This window comes from Anolis carolinensis, chromosome 2, assembly GCF_035594765.1.
Source record: "Anolis carolinensis isolate JA03-04 chromosome 2, rAnoCar3.1.pri, whole genome shotgun sequence".
Taxonomy (NCBI): Eukaryota; Metazoa; Chordata; class Lepidosauria; order Squamata; family Dactyloidae; genus Anolis; species Anolis carolinensis.
Window position 1 is genome coordinate 71,892,260 of NC_085842.1, and position 21,918 is coordinate 71,914,177.

General features: G+C 46.1%; 1 protein-coding gene across 1 annotated transcript; it reads right to left on the bottom strand.

Annotated features, from left to right (window-relative positions):
- Positions 1 to 612: 612 nt before the first annotated feature.
- On the bottom strand, positions 613 to 19,504 carry barx1 (BARX homeobox 1). The gene is made up of 4 exons (XM_003223971.4): positions 18,737 to 19,504; positions 6,663 to 6,984; positions 4,154 to 4,238; positions 613 to 1,291 (listed from the first exon to the last, which is right to left on the bottom strand). Exons 1-4 carry the CDS (start codon positions 18,972 to 18,974, stop codon positions 1,127 to 1,129), a joined length of 810 nt encoding a protein of 269 aa, XP_003224019.1. The 5' UTR covers positions 18,975 to 19,504; the 3' UTR covers positions 613 to 1,126.
- Positions 19,505 to 21,918: the final 2,414 nt, after the last annotated feature.

The following is a 21,918-nucleotide window of genomic DNA, read 5'->3' on the forward strand; positions in this document are numbered from 1 at the left end:
TGCAATTCGACCCCACTGCCATGTTTCAGTGCTGTGGATCCTGAGATCTGCAGTTTGGTGAGGCACCAGCATTCTTTGGGAAGGAAGGTTTTTAAAGCTCTTGTACAACAACTCGCAGGGTTCCATAGCATTGAGCCATGGCACCTGTGGGATGGAGCCCCCGGTGGCGCAATGGGCTACACTCTTGTACCGGCAGGACTGCTCACTTGAAGGTTGGGTTGCTGACCGGAAGGTTGCCACGGATGAGCTCCCTCTATCAACTCGAGCTCCCGGGGAACGGGGTGAGCTCCCTCTGACAGCTCCAGTTCCCCATGCGGGGACCTGAGAGAAGCCTCCCACTGGGATGGTGAAACAGAAAAACATCCCCTGGGCAACGTCCTTGCAGACGGCCAATTCTCTCACACCAGAAGAGCTCCTGACACGAAAAAAAGCTAAAGGAGTGCAAAACTGCATCTATTCTACAGTGTAGATGCGCCTTTAACCACCACCACCCTGCCACATCGTTGCAGCTAAAACCCTCCAAAAGGCAAAAACAAAACCCCAAACCTTGGACCCTTTCTGGGCCCGTTAGCGATGGTCTGAGGCAAAGAAGGCCTTGCAGTGCTCATGCCAAACTGTTCATAAAATATTTTTATTCAGTTATCTTCATATTAATTAAACCCCGAGTGGGAAATGAGCTCTCCGGGTTCAGGGAAGAGGCCCCTCCACACCGCCTGATCCTCTGCCTCACCAGGCCAAAGGAGACCAATGGAAGCCCACGGGTGCCAAAGGCCTTGACCTCCCACCCAGGGACACGTCTCCTTTCTGCGGAGGGGCAGCTCAAGACCAGAGGAAATGGGACACAACCGACGGGGAAGAACGGCCCACTAACCATTCGGCCACCCTTCTGATTCCTCTCGCTTCCTCCTCGGGTTCTCAGCAGCTGCATAAGAAAGAACAGGACCGCCTTGCACGGCCCTCGAGTCCGTGTCCCGCGTCCTCCGAGGCAATCCACGCGAGGTCGAGTCGGCCTACAAGGTCCAGGAGGCCTTTCTCCTCGCGGCAGGGAGTCCCCAAAAGTCCGCAGGCGCAGGGGAGGCGGGTAAAAGGCCCCCCGAGTCCGTGGGCGCTGCCGCGTGGGCTGAAGCTATTCCTCCTGGCTGACGTGGCCGGGGGAGCCGAGGCTCTCGGGTTGTCGCTCCAGCTCCTTCGTCCGCTCTTGCTCCGTCAGCTGCTCGCTGGTGGGGATGGAGTTCTTCTTGGGGCGCCCTTTGGGCTTCGTGGGGGACTCCAGCCCTCCGCCTTGCAAGACCTGCCAAGACAAAGGGGGCGAAGGAAGAGACCCAGCTGAGAAAAGGACCGGCTTCAAGATCTAGTGAACCCTGTAATTATCTGTCTGTTTATCTATCTTGAACCACATATATATTGTCTGCCTGTCTATCTTGAAACGCGCTCGCGCGCGTGTGTAATACTTCAAGATAAATTGAGAGGTAGACAGAAATGTAATGTAATATGTATTTGCTCTCACTCTCTTGCTCTATATGTTTGAAAAACTTCTCAATGTGTTGTCGAAGGTTTTCATGGCCGGAATTACTCGATTGCTGTGAGTTTTCCGGGCTGTATGGCCATGTTCCAGAAGTATTCTCTCCTGACGTTTCGCCCACACTAGCAGGCATCCTCAGGTTGTGAGGTTTGTCGAAAACTAGGCAAGTGGAGCTTGCAATCAGGGCCAGCTAACACCTCCCAACAAAGGATTCCCCCAGGCAGGAAGCAGCCAGGCTTTGAAGCTGCAAGGCTTTTCAATGCTAATCAAGGTGATTAATCACAACATTCACACTTGGTTCCAACAGACAAGAGTTCTTTCTCCCACTCTGGACTTTCCACAGATATATAAACTCCACTTGCCCAGTTTCCAACAGACCTTACAACTTCTAAGGATGCCTGCCATAGATCTGGGTGAAACGTCAGGAGAGAATGCTTCTGAAACATGGCCATTCAGCCCGGAAAACTCACAGCAACCCAGAATTCAACAGAGTTTATTCTCAGGGATGTGAGTTTGCCTTCATAGGAGAACTGGCAAAGTACACAAAGCCAATTCCTAGTCACATTACTTCACATTTTTCATGCTGTGTAACTTGACTTATGGTGACCCTAAGGTAACCCTATCATATGGTACTTTTTTAGCAAGATATATGCATAAAAGGTTTGGCATTGTCTTCCTCTGAGGCACAGAGAGTATGACTTCCCCAAGGCTACCCAGTGGACATTAAATCAGGGATTCATACCCTGGTCTCCAGCGTCCTCCTCCAATGTTCAAACCATTACACCATGCTTGTTCACATTATGTTATTAAGTTTCATATTATGTTCCATGTTACAGACTTATTTGGTAGGAACTCTCATTACTCTGTCCCCAGACCAAATTCTCACATATCTGTAATGTTTCTGTTACACTTGCCTCTGTGTCCCCTAAATATACATTTATAGAATTATTATTATTATTATTATTATTATTATTATTATTATTATTATTATTATTATTATATAATGTTGATGTGTCAAGTCTCATTTATTTCAATGGTTAATTTCCACATATGTGTGATTAGAATGGCCTCTCTCCCTACTTTGAAATAAGCATGGGTAAGATCAGCATATAAGGTGCTGACTTTAAGCAACAAAAAATAAACATTACATCATCTCATTAAGGCCAGCAAGTGCTATTTAGGGAAGATGACAGTCTCTCCCTCTCCCCCAAAAGCTTAGGCAAATCAGGATATTGTTTTGGAAAATCAGCTTCATGTCCCTTGAATCACTCTGAGGCATTAGTGTGAAATCCTTGATCATCACCACATTAAAATTCCACATTTAAACTATTAGTAAATAAAGCTTGGATCCACAATGCTTTACCATGACATAGTTCCCACTGAAAATTGTGTGTCATATGTGACTTGTAGATTTATGGTGACCTCATGAATTTCAAAGACAAAGAACAGTCAGAGATCCTTCTGAAATATAACCTACTGCACCTGGTTTTACCAGAACTTAAATTCACCACTACTAATTTGACTCTTAGGGTTCTGCTAGACTAAAGATTGAGTGTTTTTATGATATGGATTTGCACTACACTGGTTCAACTCTAGTGAAGTGTGTTTAGGATTGCAACTTTACTCTGGATCCAGTCCTGTCTGATTACAAAGCCTGAGACTAAAATCTTCATCACTGAGACAGAAGAGCCAAACCAACTGCACCCCTATTTAATTATCTTAGTGGGGATTGTAACCTAGACAAGCAGTGTAACTTTCACTGACACAGCTGAATCACAGTAAGTCAGTCATGCTGAAATGTTGGATCACATTCAGTCAGTCATGCCCAAATGTTCATCTGGTCAGTTGAGCTGGATAAATGTCAAAGCTGAGATCTTTCACTCTACTACTGGACACTAAGATAACCATTTGGGAAAGATATTCTACGATAGTGGCTTCCATTCTGTTGTTCTGTTCTGTTTCCAGAGTGAGGAAATTACCCACTGGTGTCCACTACACATGGCTTATCCTGAGGAGTATCAACTGTGTAAGTACTATTCGGTTTAGTGATACTTTCTATCAATATTTTTAGGATTGGGGTGAGCAGGTTAAGGGGTTGGGGTGGAGATAAAATAACCTTGTCAGTACTATTATAACCATTAGAGCAGTGGTTCTGAGCCTGTGGGTCCCCAGATGTTTTGGCCTTCAACTCCCGGAAATCCTAACAGCCGGTAAACTGGCTGGGATTTCTGGGAGTTGCAGGCCATAACACCTGGGGACCCACAGATTGAGAACCACTGCATTGGAGTAAGGTAGAGGACCTGTGGATCTGATCATGATCATACTGTAGTGAGAGTTGTATTTCAGCAGCACTGCTTTCCCTTCTACCTCAGAACATCTGAAGAAACTTTCTTGCACAACCCTTTCCCAGATGCAACATATTAAGACACCTACCACCCTAGCAATTTGGGCACTGAATGACTAGGGATACTGTTAATTGGAACATACTATATCTGAAAAAATCTTGTTTGGAAGCTATACATCTATCTCCTCCCCTTTTTCCAGGTGGCCAAGAAATGTCATTTGGTTGCATGGTTATTTTTGTTTGTGGCTGCCCATGTAATCAAAATATAGTCCCTTGAACATACTTACTATTTTCTTCCACTTCATTCGTCTGTTTTGGTACCAGGTTTTTACTTGCAGTTGACTCAGGCCCAGGGATTCTGCCAGGTCTATCCTACAGGGAAAAGAAAGGAAAGATTCTTGGATAGATACATCTGCCTCCCCAGATTTCACCCCTCCCCCTTTGTAAACTAGTCCCTCTCTTTCCAGGATTTCTAGCCCAGCCTCTGCATATAAAACATAACTAGAGAGCCAAGGTGTTTCAGATGCTGCTCCATGCACCAAACCTAGCACTAGATTTAAACAGAAGCTAACTAAGGGCCCTTCCACACAGCCCTTTATCCCAGGATATCAAGGCAGAAAATCCCACAATATCTGCTTTGAACTGGGTTATCTGAGTCCACACTCAGATATCAAGGCAGAAAATCCCACATTATCTGAGTCCACACTCAGATAATGTGGGATTTTCTGCCTTAATATTCTGGGATATATGGCTGTGTAGAAGGGCCCCCAGTTCAAAGCAAATATTGTGGGATTTTCTGCCTTGATATTCTGTGAGGAAGGCCCTTGAAATACAGCTTTAGGCTTTAAACTTCAAGGTCCTCATATTATGGGGAGCTTCTGAATATATAAGAAAATGAAAACATCAGACAAATTACTAAATTTCAAGTTATCAAGTATTGGAGAGATGATAAGCAATACTATCTCAGTTTACCTTGGCCTATGCCATAGGCTGCATTTCCGAAGAAGGAAATAGCTAAGCCCTTCTCCTTGAGAATGTAGAATTAATGCTATAGGACACCCTGTGGAGGCAGATCAACGCATGCAATCTAAAGGGTGAACCAAACACTTAACATCCATTTTTCAGCTCTTTTAGCAAATTATTACAAAGGAATACATAAAAATATAATATGTCAGGATGGTATAAACTGCCATTGCTCAGTGCTATGGAATCAGGAAGCTCTTAGGTAAAAATCTGCCCTTTCCAACAAAGCATTAAAAAAAGCAAAACAAAAGGACAGTTAGCAAAGCTTTTACTCAGGACAAGCAGAAAGCAACAGTGTGCCTTCTAGGCATAAATACTAGAGAAATGGAGTTCCATCTTTAAAAGTTTCTAAAAGTCTATTAAAGCAAATTACCTAACAAAGGTTGCAATTCTCTGCCAGAGAGAGGTGGTGTCACATCAAACTATGGCTCCCAAATTCCTACAGCATGAAGTCCTAGTGGTTAAAGTGGGGTCCAACTGCATTGATTCTACAGTGTAAATCAGGCATGGGCAAACTTGGGCTCTCCCTCCAGGTGTTTTGGATTTCAACTCTCACAATTACAGAGGTGATTCTGGCCCCTTGCAATCCAAAGGCTGGATCGACACTGTCCTATATCTCAGGGTCCTATCCGAGATTATCTGCTTTGAGCTGGATTATATGAGTCTACACTGCCAAATAATCTGGGATAAGCAAATACTCTACGATCAGATCCTGGGATTTAAGGTAGTGTAGATCCACCCAAAGTGACCTAACATAATTGCTATGAGAATCAGTGAGAGGATAGCTCTACTGTAGGAATAATGAGGAATAAATATGTTAACAGCATCTATCATTGGGTTGCTGTGAGTTTTTTGGGCTGTATGGCCATGTTCCAGAAGCATTCTTTCCTGACGTTTCGCCCACATCTATGGCATGCATCCTCAGAGGTTGTGAGATGATGGAAACTAGGCAAGTAGGGTTTATATGTCTGTGAAATGTTCAGGGTGGGAGAAAGAACTCGAGTCTGCCTGAGGCAAGTGTAAATGTTGCAGCTGGCCAGCTTGATTAGCACTGAATAGCCTGGCAGCTTAAAAGCCTGTCTGTTTCCTGCCTGGGGAAATCCTTTGTTCGGAGGTGTTAACTGGCCCTCATTGTTTCTTGTCTGAAATTCCCCTGTATTCTGAGTGTTGTTCTTTATTTACTGTCCTGATTTTAGAGTTTTTTAAATACGGATAGCCAGATTTTATTTATTTTCATGGTTTCCTCCTTTCTGTTGAAATTGTCCACATGCTTGTGGATTTCAATGGCTTCTCTGTTTAGTCTGGCATGAGAGTTGTTGAAGTGGTCGAGCATTTCTGTGTTCTCAAATAATAGGCTGTGACCAGGTTGGTTCATCAAGTGATCTGCTATGGCTGACTTCTCTAGCTGAGTGAGTCTGCGGTGCCTTTCATGTTCTTTGATTCGCGTTTGGGCGATGCTGCATTTGGTGGTCCCTATGTAGACTGCATGGTATACGATAGACTCCTGCAAAAACGTCAGGAGAGATTGCTTGTGGAACATGATCATACAGCCTGGAAAACTCACCGCAACCCGGCCATGAAAGCCTTCGACAACAGCATCTATCATTTTTGTTGCTAGTGTCAATGGTAGCCTTGGAGGGGTTCTGTGAAATCATTATTGTTGCCCTGCCCTCTTCAATAAAATATAACACTGCCAAGGGTTGCACCAGTGTAAGCAAATATGCATGCGATTGCCTTTCTTTGGTGCAGGCAGGCTCGGGCGCCTGGGCTCACCTGTCGGGCGTGGAGAGGTACTTCTGCTTCTCGAAGCGCTTCTCGAGGCCCATGAGCTGCAGCTCGGTGAAGACGGTGCGGCTGCGGCGGCCCTTCTTGGCTTTGGCCCCGGCCTCGGCGCAGGCGCCGGGCTCCAGCTTCCCGCGGAGGTGGAGCTCGAGGGGCAGGTGCGGGGGGCCCGACCCGCCGGGGAAGCCCGAGCTAGAGCCCCCCGCCGCCAGCAGTGCCGCCGCCGCCCCCGCGCTCAGCCCCGAGCAGCCCAGCGGCGCCGCCGACAGAGGGAACTTGAACACCGCCGCCGCCTGCTCCGCTTTCAGGACCGCTGCAAGGAAGGAAGGAAGGAAGGAAGGAAGGAAGGAAGGAAGGAAGGAAGGAAGGAAGGAAGGAAGGAAGGAAGGAAGGAAGGAAGGAAGGAAGGAAGGAAGGAAGGAAGGAAGGAAGGAAGGAAGGAAGGAAGGAAGGAAGGAAGGAAGGACAAGGTGATTCTGGAGCACAAAATATTTCGCCATCGCCCCTCAGCCCCAGCCTTCCCCTCGCTTCAGAGCTGGGGAAAATAACTTTGGAAGGACTGCACCGCCCAGAATCCCCCATCCTGGGCATTCTGGATGGTGTTCCATGTCCCTAACTCACTTTAACTGCAATGGGCCAATATGATGGAATCATTGGTGTTATAAGAGCCGCGGTGGCCGGCTGAACTGCTGATCTGAAGGTCGGTTTGCTGAGCTGAAGGTTGCCGGTTCGACGGGGTGATCTCCCGTCTGTCAGCTCTGGCTTGCGGGGACATGAGAGAAGTCTCCCAGCAGGATGGTAACACATCCCGGAGTCCCCTGGGCAACGGCCAATTCTCTCGCACCAGAAGCCACTTGCAGTATGTTCTCAGGTCGCTTCTGACACGATAAAAAAAATGGGCGTTGTAGTTTCACAAAGTCTTTAGCTTCCTCTGCCCAAGAGGGCTGGTGCCTCACCCAATTACAAGTCTTATGAATCCACGGCCAATGGGCATTAGTTCCACAACATTTCTTTGCAGAACATTTCGCCATTGTGGCGTTTTCTATGCAAGGAACTGAAACTCAAATTGAATTGCGCCTCAGGGCGCATCTCCACGGTAGAATGAATGCAGTTTGGTACCACTTTCACTGCTATGGCTCAATGCTATGGAAGGCTGAGATTTAGAAGGCCTTTACCCTTCTCTGCCAAAAAGTAGGGAGCCCCAACAAACTGCAGATCCCAAGATGCCAAGGTGCATTCATTTTATATTACACTATGTAACACGATTTTTGTTCCTGGGTTATAAATGTCATTTTCTAATTGGTTGTGTCATAAAAACATAGGAAACTTTTATTAAATTGCAAAAACTGGGTTTTTCCGGGACATCCTGCAGCACATGTTACTATAGTTTTTCAATGAACACTACATCCAGTCTCAACCAATTCAACATAGTTTGTGGCAGCCACAAAATCGAAGTATCTGGAGTAGAACAACTGTTTTCGAAGTAAGTAACGCACAATTAAACAGGAAATCACACTTTCAAACCAGGAACAGAATTTTTTTTTGAAATTTTGTTACATAGTGGATGTACCCTAGGTTCCAGATCTGAATTAAGGAAAATTCTTAGAATGTATCAACGCTGGACAAAGATAGTGTTGATACATTTCATACAAAGGCCCCAACAACATTTGCATAATATCCTGGGATTTGCAGTTTTCACTTAGAATTATTTGCCAGAGGGTTCTGGTTCTGCCATGCAGAGCAGAGGGCCACAGATCTTTGGTGTCGAATATTAAGTTGCACTTTTACTGCGTGCCTTCAGATAGTTTCCGATCTAGGGTGGCCTTAAGGAGAATCTAACACTTTGTTCAGATTTGTTCAGAATGGCTTTACCACCCCATTACCATTACAAATTCCAGGACACCAAATCCCGAGAGTTAAAGTGAGATCAGACTGCTATAATGGTAAAATTGGACTGGGAGGATTCATTCAGAGGAGGGTTGCCTCCAACTCCCGAATTCAAGGCTGTACCTCGTATGTGGGGGCACACTTCTCTAGGAAAGTTGCCCTGAAGAACAACTGGTTCCTTATAGAGGGGCTTTCTTAGCCCACGGAAATCCAAAAATTCAGGGAAGGGGAATGCATTTAGGAACCAGGATTGCAATTCTAAAAGTATTTATTTGGCAGTTCACCTTAATTTAATAAAAATAGCATTTCTTTCCGAGTTATTGTGACTGGAATGGAGCTGTTCGAGTTGCAGGAGAAAATGCAAGGCCAACCCATGAAGGCTGTATCGACACTGCCAAATAATGCAGTTTGAACTACATTATGTAGTCAGTGGAAATCCATATAGATGCAGTTCAGTGCATTTCAAGTGGAGTCCAAGACATGCGAGTGTGGAGAAGAGCCAACCACAGGGCACCTACTACAATGCAGCCTGAGCCCTGCCCCATGCACTAGGGAGGACCTTCTTATAGCAACACTAGAGGCATTCCAAGTGGCCAGCTGCTGGTCAAATTATATTTAGTATAATGCCAAATTTTAACGTTGTTTGTGTTTTAAATACATTACAACTGTACCCTCTGTTCGCTTGTGACACAATAAATAAAAGAACATTTCAAACTGAATTATATAGATCTACATTGATCGTATAATGCAGCTGAGACTGCATTATTGTACAGTATGGACCCAGCCAGCGTCTGACGCATGGTGATGTTATACTTTGGGGACATCTATCACGTCCAGTTAATGTAGTTTGATACCACTTTAACTACATGGAGTTGTGGTTTGGTGAGGGACCAGTACTCTTTGGCAGAAAAGGCTAAAGATCCTGTCAAACTACAACTCCCAAAATTCCAGAGTCTTGAGCCAGGGCAGTTAAAGTGGTGTCAAGCTGCATTAATTCTGAGATGTATTCGTTCAGTCGCTTCCGACTCTTCCTTCCTTCGTGACCTCAGGGACCAGGCCACGCCAGAGCTCCCTGTCGGCCGTCCTCGCCACCCCCAGCTCCTTCAAGGTCAAGCCAGTCACTTAAAGGATACCATCCATCCATCCTGCCCGTGGTCGGCCCCTCTTCCTTTTCCCTTCCACTTTCCCCAGCATCATTCTCTTCTCCAAGCTTTGCACTAATTCTACAGTGCATTAATTCGACCCCTAAATATAAGCACCTTTCAACGCTGCGGGGATTTACTTCTGAGTAAACATTCATCCCTGCTTGGCTGTAGAAAGCTACTAGGTGGCCTTGGGCAAGCTACACTCTCTCAGTTTCAGAGGAACAAATTCTGCAAAGAAAACCCGTGCTGGGGTCGCTTTAGGGGGGTCTCCATAATTCGACATTTGAAGGCACGCAACAACAAAAACTACAACAAGCCATCAGATGCAGGAAGAGGGAATCCTTTTTCTAGCCTATTTCTGGACCTAAAGGAATTGGTTGATTTGAGGGGGAGGGCTTGCAAGAAACCTTTTGCCCATATTTTCTGAAAGTTTCGTTCTGGGCCTTTTTCGCCGGCCATTCTGGTGATATTCAACAACAACAAAAGTGCAACCCACAGGCATCTCCTCAGAAATAAAGTCCTACTGAGTTTAGCGGGGCTTGCTCGAAGCTAAATGTGGGTATGACTGCAATCTGTTGGGTTTCATCCCTGAACTGCACAAGTCACTTGTGTCATCAAGTTTCCAGTATCTGCGCTGCGAGGCCAACAACTTCTTTGGATGCCAGTTTTAAAAAGTCAGAGGCTGGTTAGGAGCTGGCGCTTCAGTTGCAGACAAATGAAAGTGCCATGCCCATGGCTTCTCTAAGGAGGGCGAATTGGATCTTCTTGGGGGGCGGGGGTAATAGGGAGCCAGATTGCAGTAGTCGTTATTGGGGACCTTGGTAAAGTCACACTCTCTCAGCCTCGGAAAAAGGCAAAAGCAACCCTCTTCTGAACAAATCCTGCCAAGCAAACCCTGTCATGGGGTCGCCTTAGGGTCTCCATAAATCGGAAACGACTTGAAGGCACTTAACAATAATACCAATCACCGTTACAGATAATCAACAATGACGTCACTGTCACGGAAATACCATCCTAAGAGTCTCCATTAGGAAAGTGGAAATGGCAATTAGCAAACAGTTAGTTTTGGTTTGGAAGTTGGACGAGTTCTTCCGTAAAGTGTGCAGGCAGCTCCCCAACTGATGCATTTCACCAAACCGGTCTTGTCTATCCTATTTTAATATTTTGTCCGAGAAGCCACAAGTCCAAATGCCCTACATTTGCAAAACAAATAGCATAGAGGAACGTATTTACATGCCTCTTTGTTGTTTGCAAAAGAAAATATTCTCAGAGCTCGAAGAAAAATAAATCCCCTCAGTGTCTCTGGAAAATTCAGTAATATGTTTTGGTTCCTTTACATTTCAAATAGTATCTTTAGGAAATGGCTACCCCCCCCCCAAAAAAAAAACCCTATTGCTTTTGCTTTAAAAACCTATTTCAGCGTTCTGTGGAAATCCTTTACTATTAATGAAGTGGCCCTGCTGTATTTTTTCATAGCATACATTATAAATATTTTTTTAAATGATCCAAGCCTACCTACTTGGGAAACCTTCCTGCTGCTGTTTTTAAGCTGTCATTTGTCTTTGAGTCTGCTTCATAGATCGACTCACTAGCAGCCAATACTAGTGTTTTAAAACAGTTGGATGAAATTGAGATATATTTCAGTTTTACACTGGTGGGGGAAGATATAGAGTTAATGTGGTGTCATGGTTTGAATGTTGGGTTAAGACTCCGGGAGAACAAGGGTTTGAATTCTAGTAAGAGTAAGGCAATGGCAAATCTTACTGCTACTATTATGACGCCATTAAAAAATAAACCAAGGGACTTAAATACCCTGAAGGCACCAAAGTCTGATATTGGGAGTTTAGCAGGGTCAGTTCTAGTTAGTACTTGTATGGGAGACCACCAAGGACTATTAGGTTCTGTAGGTGACATTTCAGAGGCAGGACCTGGTAAAACTACCAGAGCAGTCCTTGCTTAAGCAAACTCTGTGAAATGCATGGGGTTTATTTATTTACTGTATGTATATATCGCTTTTCTCACCCTAGGGGGAACTCAAAGCGGTTTACAACATGATAATGGCAACATTCAGTGCCTAACACACATGAGTTGGCAGGCATGCAGAAAACTTCACGAAGGGCTTCCATTAGCCTGGGTTGACGTGAAGACAGGTGACAACACAGTAGGGTGTACTTAACAGACTCTTGAGAAAATAAGACTTTGTAGGTTTTTTTTCCTACTGATGTATTGATAGTGAAATTACGTCCTAAGACTTTTACCCCATTGCATTCAATAGAACTTATTCCCAAGCCTAAAATTGCAGCTTCAGACTCGCTTCTAATGAGGCAGACTCCCTTATCCCTGTCAATAATGTGTTGTCCCAGGCTTTCGTGGCCGGAATCACTGGGTTGCTGTGAGCTTTCTGGGCTGTATGGCCATGATCCAGAAGCATTCTCTCCTGACGTTTCGCCCACATCTATGGCAGACATCCTCAGAGGTTGTGAGGTCTGTTGGAAACTAGGCAAGTTTGGTTTATATATCTGTAGAATAATGTCCAGGGTGGGAGAAAGAACTCTTGCCTATTGGAGGCAAGTGTGATTGTTGCAATTAATCACCTTGATTAGCATTGAAAAGCCTTGTAGGTTCCAGGCCTGGCTGAGTCCTGCGTGTGGAAATCCTTTATTGGGAGGTGTTAGCTGACCCTGATAGTTTTATGCCTGGAATTCTCCTTTTTTTCAGAGTGTTGTACTGTCCTGATTTTAGAGCGTTTTTTTTAAAAAAAAATACTGGTAGCCAGATACTGTTTATTTTCATGGTCTCCTCCTTTCTGTTGAAATTGTCCACATGCTTATGGATTTCAGTGGCTCACAACTTCTGAGCATGCCTGCCTCCTTTGTTGGGAGGTAATTAGCTGGCCCTGATTGTTTGTTGTCTGGAATTCCCCTATTTTTGAGTGTTGTGTCTAATTTGTAACAAACCCCACAACCTCTGAGGATGCCTGCCATAGATGTGGGCGAAACGTCAGGAGAGAATGCTTCTGGATCATGGCCATACAGCCCGGAAAGCTCACAGCAACCCATTGATTCCGGCCATGAAATCTTTCCACAACATATTATCGACAGAGATAAGGGAGTCTGCCTCCTTAGAAGTGAGTCTTCCTTAGAAGCCGTCTAAGGCTAGGGAATAAGTTCTGTTGAATGCAGTGGGGTCAAAGTCTTAGGACATAATTTCACTACTATCAATACATACACGGTTTTTTTCAGCAGGAAGGAAAAAACGTACAAAGTCGTATTTTCTCAAGAGTCTCTTATGTGCGCCCTGCTGTGTTGTCAGAGATATACAACCATCCTCTGATACCTAATCATACAGAAAACCCAAAAAGGCAAGCACAAGACCCAGCCAAGGTCATATTCAAGTCCCCTTCATTGCCTCTATCGGCGGCCGCACTTTTCTTAGGAAATGTATTTCCACGAAAGCCAAAGCGTTTGGAGTTCCCGAGAAGGAAACTTGAGGAGGAGCTCGGAATTATAAAATGGGATGACATACTGTCGTGAAATTACCAAGCATAGAATACGAAACCCTGGTTCTAGGACAGGCATGGGCCAACTTGGGCCCTCTAGGTGTTTTGGACTTCAACTCCCATCATTCCTAACAGCCTCAGCCGCTTAAGCGGCTGAGGGTGAAAAGAAAGGGGCCTGAGGCTGTTAGGAATGGTGGGAGTTGAAGTCCAAAACACCTGGTGGGTCCAAGTTGGTCCATGCCTGTTCTGGCCTGTATATTCTGCTCCTAAACTTCACTCCCATCCATTGCATAGAAGTACAATCCCCTCTCCCCTAAATTCCTTCCTTCTTTCTTTCCCTCCTTCCACCACCCCCGTTGTTTTGAAGCAAAAGATCAAGAAAGGGAAGCATTAGAGTCGGGATCAAGTTCTACGGTGGTCAAAACGCTTAATGCTAACCTTCCACAATCCGAAATGAGAGATTCACCCCAGCAACGGGAGAGCCGAATCCATTCCATGTTATCTCGCAAAGCTACAACAAGTAGCCCATTCGGGGAGGGAGGGCTGGTGTCAAAGGGGAAGGAGGGCTGTGGAATCCTTTTTGAACTGTCGCTGGCAAAAAACGTTGGCGCAAAGGTCTCTCCTCCGCAACAGACCGGGGAAAAAAAACTCGCGCGTCGAAAGTAACCGAGACTTTTTTGCGCCCCAAACTGGCGCCTCTCAAACAGAGAGGCCTCAATAGGGCGAGGAAACTGGGAAGAGCGCTTCTTGAAACGCCAAGGTCTCTCTCTCTCTACCCTCCTTGAGCATGGTTTCGTGTGGCCGTGTTTTGGAAGAAGCCAAGGGGGAAACAGCCCGGGTGGGGACCCAGAGAGTCACGGAGAGAACATCCGGAAAACCTTTGCGGTTACTGGTTTAGTCCCAGGAACGGGAAAAAGGCACCTTATGGGCGGATGTGGTAGTCAGGGCCATAGCCAGAAAAAAAAATTCGGGGTGGGGGGAGGGTTTGAAATTTTCTTTTTTTAGCGAACCAGGAAGAGTAGTTCCATAGCGCAAAATAATTTAGAAATCAGGCTCCATCGATAAACTTCAGTGGACACTCAAGACAGATAAACTTCAGATAAACTCACGGGGATTAGGTTAACCAGTTAAAATTCATGAGTAAATCTGAAAAATTCGGGGGGGGGGGGGGTTGAACCCCTAAAGATCCCCCCCCCCCTTGGCTACAGCCCTGGTGGTGTTCCTTCCTTTGGAGGCTTCGCCATTTCCCAAAGCACAACACGGGCCCCAAGAAATGTCTCCTCATCCTAAATAGACCTGGCATCAGGAAATCCCGCCGTGTTCACGGAGGGAGAGAAGATGGGTGAAGAGGGGAGCATATCTTGCCTCTCTTCTTCTGTCTTGAAAGCCAAAGGAAACCTAGATCAAACTGGCATTTCGGAAAGTGCCACTTTCCTCCCGCCCTCTAAAACTCAGAGGGGAATCTGGCCTCAAGGCACTCTTTCTTCTCCAAATGAAAGGCCTCGTTTTTCCCCTCTGGGCCTGAGAATCTGTACCCTGTCGAGTTTTCTGGAGGAAGAGGCCCACCCCCGCGGCCAGGCCTTTGCAGGGCGCGACTCCCACGCGAGGGGATCCACCTTCCTCTCCGAGAAGATGGCAGAGGCAGGGGGAGCGGGGAGCTTCCCCGGCATCCCAGGCCCTTTCCATACAGCGCAATAAAATCCCACATTTTCTGCTTTGTACTGGAATATAGGGCAGTGTGGACTCAGATAATCCAGTTCAAAGCGGATCTTGTGGGATTTTCTGCCTGGATATTCTGGGTTATATGGCTGTGTGGACGGGCCCCCAGGGAGAAAAAGGGAGCCCGCTTCTTCGTGGCGCCATTTCCCAGACAAAAATAAGGGGCCACTGAAACGAACAACTGAGATTTGGAGCAAATAAGGGCAAGGAAACTCGCCAGGAGATTGAAGGCCTCCCTCTGAGATACTGAAGGCCATATGTTAGGAAAGATGGGTGTTTGAAGCCTCGCTTTCTCCTAATTCTACAGAATTCTATAAAAATGTGGAATCTCTGCAAACCGCGATGGCACAGCGGGTTAAACCGCTAAGCTGCTGAACTTGCTGATCCAAAGATCGATGGTTCAAATCCGGGGAGCGGAGTGAGCTCCCGCTGTTAGCCCCAGCTTCTGCCAACCTAGCAGTTCGAAAGCAATGAAATGTGAGTAGATCAATAGGTACCACTCTGGCAGAAAGTTAACGGCGCTCCATGCAATCATGCAGGCCACATGACTTTGGAGGTTTCTACGGACAACGTCGGCTTAGAAACGGAGATGAGCACCAACCCCGAGTCCGACCCGACTAGACTTAATGTCAGGGGAAAACCTTTACCTTTGTATATACTAACATAAAGTATATATTCATATACAGGCCTATGCGAGGTTTTAAACACGATGTCAATCCCAACTGGAACCGTGTTGTGGAAACCTTTCATTGCCGGAATCACTGGGACCACTCTAACAACCACCATGTCAGACTACACATAGAAGCCATTGAAATACACAAGCATGTGGACAATTTCAACAGAAAGGAGGAAACAATGAAAATCAACAAAATATAACCACCAGTATTTAAAAAAACCTCTAAAATCAAGACAGTAAATAAATAACAACACTCTGAAAACTGGGAAATTTAAAACAGGAGACAATAAGGGTCAGCTAACACCTTCCAACAAAGGATTCACCCAGGCAGGAATCAACAAGGCCCTGAAGCAGCAAGGCTTTTCAATGCTAATCCAAGGTGTCCAACTGCAGCATTCACACTTGCCTCCAGCAGACATGAGTTCTTTCTCCCACCCTGGACATTCCACGGATATATATAATTTTACTTGCCTAGTTTCCAACAGATCTCACAACCTCTGAGGATGCCTGACATAGATGTCGGTGAAATGTCAGGAGCGAATGTTTCTGGAACATGGCCATACAGGCCGAAAAACTCACAGCAACCCACCAACTAGAATAGATTGGTTGGATCCATGGAATTTAGGTGTGTGTTGACCCACCATGTTTCTAGAAGCTTTGGGTCTCCTTTAAGAGAGGAAAGCGGGATGATGATGATGATGATGATAATAATAATGCAGACCAACACACATTGTGGCCCCACAAATGTTAGCCTTCTTTCTGGGTCCATTTGACTGGCTGATTCCAAAAATGGCACCAGATTTCCTCTATCAGCTCTAAATTTTGAGATACAGAACAAATGCCATCTATCAATGCCATCTGCTCTGCCTTAGAAAACCATAAAGACCATAGCTAAGAAACTAGAGCTGATGAGGTCTATTCAATGCACTTTTCTCAATCAGAGCCCCAAACAACGCCAGGAACGGGCCTTAAAACCAAGAATGCATCACGATTTTTTTTTTGTTGGGCGGTGTTGTTGTTGTTATTATTATTATTATTATTATTATTATTATTATTATTATTATTATTATTATTCGACTGGCTCAATAGAACTCTTTTAGAAGAATTTAATGGACTTGGAGTGCCCATTTTTTTAAAAAAGAGCCACTTCTGCTAAAGGCAGCTGACCTTGGAGCCTCCTTAACTGTTTTTCCTTCCTTGGGAAAGGAGGGAAAAAGACAAAATACCGTAGACGAAAGGGGCAAGAAAGGTGCATCCACACCAGGCATGGGCCAACTTGGGCCCTCCAGGAGATTTGGACTTCAACTCCCACAATCCCTAACAGCCTCAGGCCCCCCAGTAAGCGGCTGAAGGGGAAAAGGAAAGGGTCTGGGGCTGTTAGGGATTGTGGGAGTTGAAGTCCAAATCTCCTGGAGGGCCCAAGCAGGTCCATGCCTGATCGACACAAGCGCTGGCGATATATGTATGATATTTCAGGCCAAACTCCAAGTTATTTGCCCCAAAGGTTTATTTAATTGCATGGCAAAGATACTATGCTAATAGGGGTCTGGGATATTTTTTGTCCATATGGTCATCTCGGCTCTTTTGGTTCCTTGGTGTATATGCCATTGTGGTCCTGCTGAGTGCATTGTGGATCTGGATTATTCGTTTAGTACTGCAGAATACATACACACTTTCAAGGCATCATCCTGGAGTAATTTATTCTATCACATCCGTTTTGTTCTGAATTGGCTACATTATTTGAGACTGAAACAATTTAATTTGGTGTCGAATCTTTTAGAGTGAAGGATTTTTCAGACCATATAATTTCGGGTTGCTTTTTAAAAATTCAAGGCCATGGTTGATAAGAAGGAAGGAGTTAGTCCTGGAGAAGGCAACGAAGTCGGTGAGGCGGCTGTGCGTTTGAACCGAAACTGTTTGCTTAGACGCAGAGTCGCTCTGGGAAGTTTATTTACAGCTGCACCTTTCTCTGTAGCCCCTATGTCTCAGTCTTGCAGGTATAAACATGGGAGGAATTTCTTGTAGAAATATAAATTGTGGGAGAGGCCCTTGGACAGATCCGGGAATATTAGTTCTGAAGTTCTCCACTTCCAGGGAAGGGAGTTGGCTGGTCCTTCAACTTCCCATCATTATCATCAACAATAACAACAGCAAAGTCGGGTTACTGTGAGTTTTCCGGCCTGTATAGCCATGTTCCAGAAGCATTTTCTCCTGACGTTTCTCCCACATCTATGACAGGCATCCTCAGAGGTTGTGAGGTCTGCTGGAAACTAAGCAAGGGAGGTTTATATATCTCTGGAAGGTCCAGGGTGGGAGAAAGAACTCTTGTCTTTTGGAGGCAAGAGTGAATGCTGCAATTAATCACCTTGATTAGCATTGAAAAGCTTTTCATATGGGGGAATCCTTCGTTGAAAGGTGTTAGTTGGCCCTGGTTGTTTCATGTCTGGAATTCCCCTGTTTTCAAAGTGTTGTTCTTTAATTACTGTCCTGATTATAGAGTTTGTTAATACTGATATGTCAGAATACACAGAGAAGCCATTGAAATCCACAAGCATGTGGACAATTTCAACAGACAGGAGGAAACCATGAAAATGATCAAAATCTGGCTACCAGTATTAAAAAAACCCTCTAAAATCAAGACAGTAAATAAAGAACAACACTCTGAAAACAGGGGAATTCCGGACAAGAAACAATCAGGGCCTGCTAACACCTTCCAATAAAGGATTCACCCAGGCAGGAATCAACAAGGCCTTGAAGCTGAAAGATTTTTCAATGCTAATTAAGGTGATTAATTGTAGTATTCACACTTGCCTCCAACAAACAAGAGTTCCTTCTCCCATCCTGGATATTCCACAGACATATAAACCCCACTTGCCTAGTTTCCAACAGACCTCACAACCTCTGAGGATGCCTGCTACAGATATGGGACTAGAAAAGTCAGGAGATAATGTTTCTGGGACATGGCCATGCAGCCCGGAAAACTCGCAGCAACCCAGTGATTCCGGCCGTGAAAGTCTTCGACAAAAACAGCAAAGCCATTTGGTAATAAAGGCGAGCATGGAAAGGGTTTGAGGGGATTTGTGGGGTGTTGGGGGGCGCCTTGGGCTGGGGAAGCGCGTGGGAGAGAGGGGGTACGTACCGAGGGGGCTGTGGTAGGGCCGCGCCGAGAGCAGCGCCTTGACCCCGAACTTGAGCAGCTCTCCGGCGGCGACGGGGGCGGAGGAGGCCTTGGCGGCGGCGTGGTCGGTGAGGATCTCCTCGATCATGAAGCTGCGGTAGCGGTGGGGCCGGGGGTCGGCGGCGGCGGCGAAGGGGTCTGGGGCGGGGGCGGGGAAGTAGTGGGCAGCGGCGGCGCCCAGGTCCAAGGGGTGCTGCATGGCCCAGGACGCCCAACACGGGACAGCCACGCCTGCGATGGCGGCTGCTCCCCAAGTCTCAGCGGATCCGGCGGTCTGGAGCGGCCTGGGCCTGGGGACGGGCGGGAGGCCGAGGCCTGGCCGAGAGCAGCATCCCGGCGGCGGCCTCTCCTCTCCCTCCGCCGCGTGGGGGCCTCGAACTCCCCCGGAGAAGAAGCCCCGGCTCCTGGAAGGCGCGGCCTCCGTGTCGCCCTCCTTGGCTGCCTCTTCCTCCGCCTCCTCCTCCTCTTTGCTCGCTTCCTCTCTCCGCCCCGGGGCTGCTCCAAATCGGAGCCTATTATAGAGCTGGCGCTGGACGAAGAGCTGGGGAGGGGGAGGTGAGGAGGCCGACGTTGGAGGGGGCGGCGGGGGCCGATCCGGATTGGGAAACGACCCTCTTCGGACAGCCCCTTTGCTCGTTATTCCGGAGGGAGGCGGTAGGGAGCAGATGGGCAGCAGGGTCTGTCCCTCCAGCAGAAGGGGGTAGGGCCCACTGGCCAAGGGCAGCCCCCCAAGAGACAGGGCGAGCCCTGGAGAGGCCTCGCTGGCCCACGCCTCCGCCCCCTCCCCCTCCACTTCCCTGTCCTCCCCTTTCTTGTCTTCCTCCTCTCTCTTCTTCCCCCTCCGCTTCTTCCTTCCCTTCTGGAGCTCGTAAAGGACGCCACCTGGTTCACACCGAAGAACCCAGCCTAATACTTTTTTCACTTCTCCTTCCTTCTTAGTTTCACTTCGGATACGATAAATCCCTCCTTCTTTCTCTCGCGGTCTCTATCGTACACACATAGGAGCTGTTCTCCCCTTTTTCACAGGTATCCTTCCTAAAGGTAGGAAGGCAGGGAGTTTTAGAAAAACATATATTTCTGTTTTATTTACTATTCTAAAGCCTTTGACTGTGTGGATCAGGGGTCCCCAAACTAAGGCCCGGGGGCCAGATGTGGCCCTCCAAGGTCATTTACCTGGCCCCCGCCCTCAGTTTTATAATATAATATTTTATATCATTTTAAATAATATAAGATATTTTATATACATATAATATTGATAATAATATTATAATGTTATACAATATAATACTAATAATAATACCATATAACAATATTAATTGTATATTACATATAGTATTACAGTATAGTGGTATCGTCCAATATAGTAATATATAATGCTAATATTGTGTTATGCTAATAATATAATATATTGTATGTACATACAGCTGCTCTGAGTCCCCTTCGGGGTGAGAAGGACGGGATATAAATGTAGTAAATAAATGCAGTAAATAATTAATTTTAGACTTAGGCTCAGCCAAAGTCTGAAATGACTTGAAAGCACACAACAACAACAATCCTAATTAACTTGACTATCTCATTGGCCAGAAGCAGGCCCACACTTCCCATTGAAATCCTGATAGGTTTATGTTGGTTACAATTGTTGTCATTTTTAAATATTGTATTGTTCTTTCATTGTTGTTGTTGTTGTTGTTGTTTTGCACTACAAATAAGTCATGTGCAGTGTGCATAGGAATTTGTCCGGGTTTTTTTTCCAATAATAATCTGGCCCCTCCACAGTCTGAAGGATTGTGGACCGGCCCTCTGGTTTAAAAGTTTGAGGACCCCTGGTGTGGATCATAATAAATTGTGGCAAATTCTTGGTGGTATGGGGATACCAAGCCACCTTGACTGTCTCCTGAGGAATCTGCATAACGATCAAGTAGCAACAGTAAGAAGAGACTAGGGAACAACAGACTGGTTCAAGATTGGGAATGGAGTAGGGCAGGGCTGTATACTCTCGCCCTTGCAGGTAGGGGCTTGATGAATCCAAGGATGGAGTTAAAATTTCCTTAAGAAACATTAACAACCTCAGCTATGCAGATGATACCACTCTGATGGCTGAGAGCGAGGAGGAGCTGAGGAGCCTTATCACCAAGGTGAAAGAAGAAAGTGCAAAAGCTGGGCTGCAGTTAAACATCAAGAAAACTTATGATTATGGCAACCAGACTGATTGATAACTGGCAAATAGAGGGAGAAAACGTGGAGGCAGTGACAGACTTTCTATTTCTAGGCTCAAAGATTACTGCACACGCAGATCTTGGGAGGAGAGCATCCCGCATAGTTAAAGCAATGGTATTTCCTGTAGTAACCTATGGATGGAGAGCTGGACCATAAGGAAGGCTGAGCAAAGGAAAATTGACGCTTTTGAGCTGTGGTGTTGGAGGAAAATTCTGAAAATGCCTTGGATCGCAGAAGATCCAACCAGTCCATCCTCCAGGAAATAATGTCCTACTGCTCACTGGAGGGAAGGATATTAGAGGAAAAGATACTGTGGCCACATGATGAGAAGACAGGAAAGCTTGGAGAAGAGAATGGTGCTGGGGGAAATGGAAGGAAAAAGGAAGAGGGGCTGCCCATGGGCAAGATGGATGGATGTTATCCTTGAAGTGACTGGCTTGACCGTGAAGGAACTGGGGTGGCCACAGCGAACAGGGAGCTCTGGCATGGGCTGGTCCATGAGGTTACTACCGATTGCATGGTTACTGTTGAGTACATCAAGCCTTATCTTATCTTTGGTGTAAATTAGTCATTCTTACCCAGGATAGAAAGTCGTGTCTGGAAGATCACAAGGTGGGGCGGAAGAAAGGGCGTGGGCAAGAAAGAGTTCTGTGAGTTTTGGGTTTTTTTTGGGGGGGGGGGGATGGTGTTTGCTGTGCTTCTGATTTAAACAGAATGGATATCAGCGGCATTCAAAATGTGCGTGTAAGTTGCCTGTCGTCTTTTCTCGTCCCCGCATTGCACAATACTTTCTTAGGAAATGAACCATCAGAGGTAGTTTTGCCGGTTCTTTCTTCTGAATCATAGCCTGCAGCTCTTCGTGTTCACTGGCAATCTCCCATCCAAGTACTATGAGGGCTGACTGTTTAACTTCCACGATCTGTCCG

Coding starts and splice junctions, on each gene's coding strand:
- barx1 (XM_003223971.4), bottom strand. CDS start 18,974: ATGCAGCACCCCTTGGACCTGGGCGCCGCCGCTGCCCACTACTTCCCC. Junction 4,239..6,662: donor TACCTCTCCACGCCCGACAG/GTGAGCCCAGGC, acceptor TTTTCCCTGTAG/GATAGACCTGGCAGAATCCC. Junction 1,292..4,153: donor GAATGAAGTGGAAGAAAATA/GTAAGTATGTTC, acceptor TTGTCTTGGCAG/GTCTTGCAAGGCGGAGGGCT.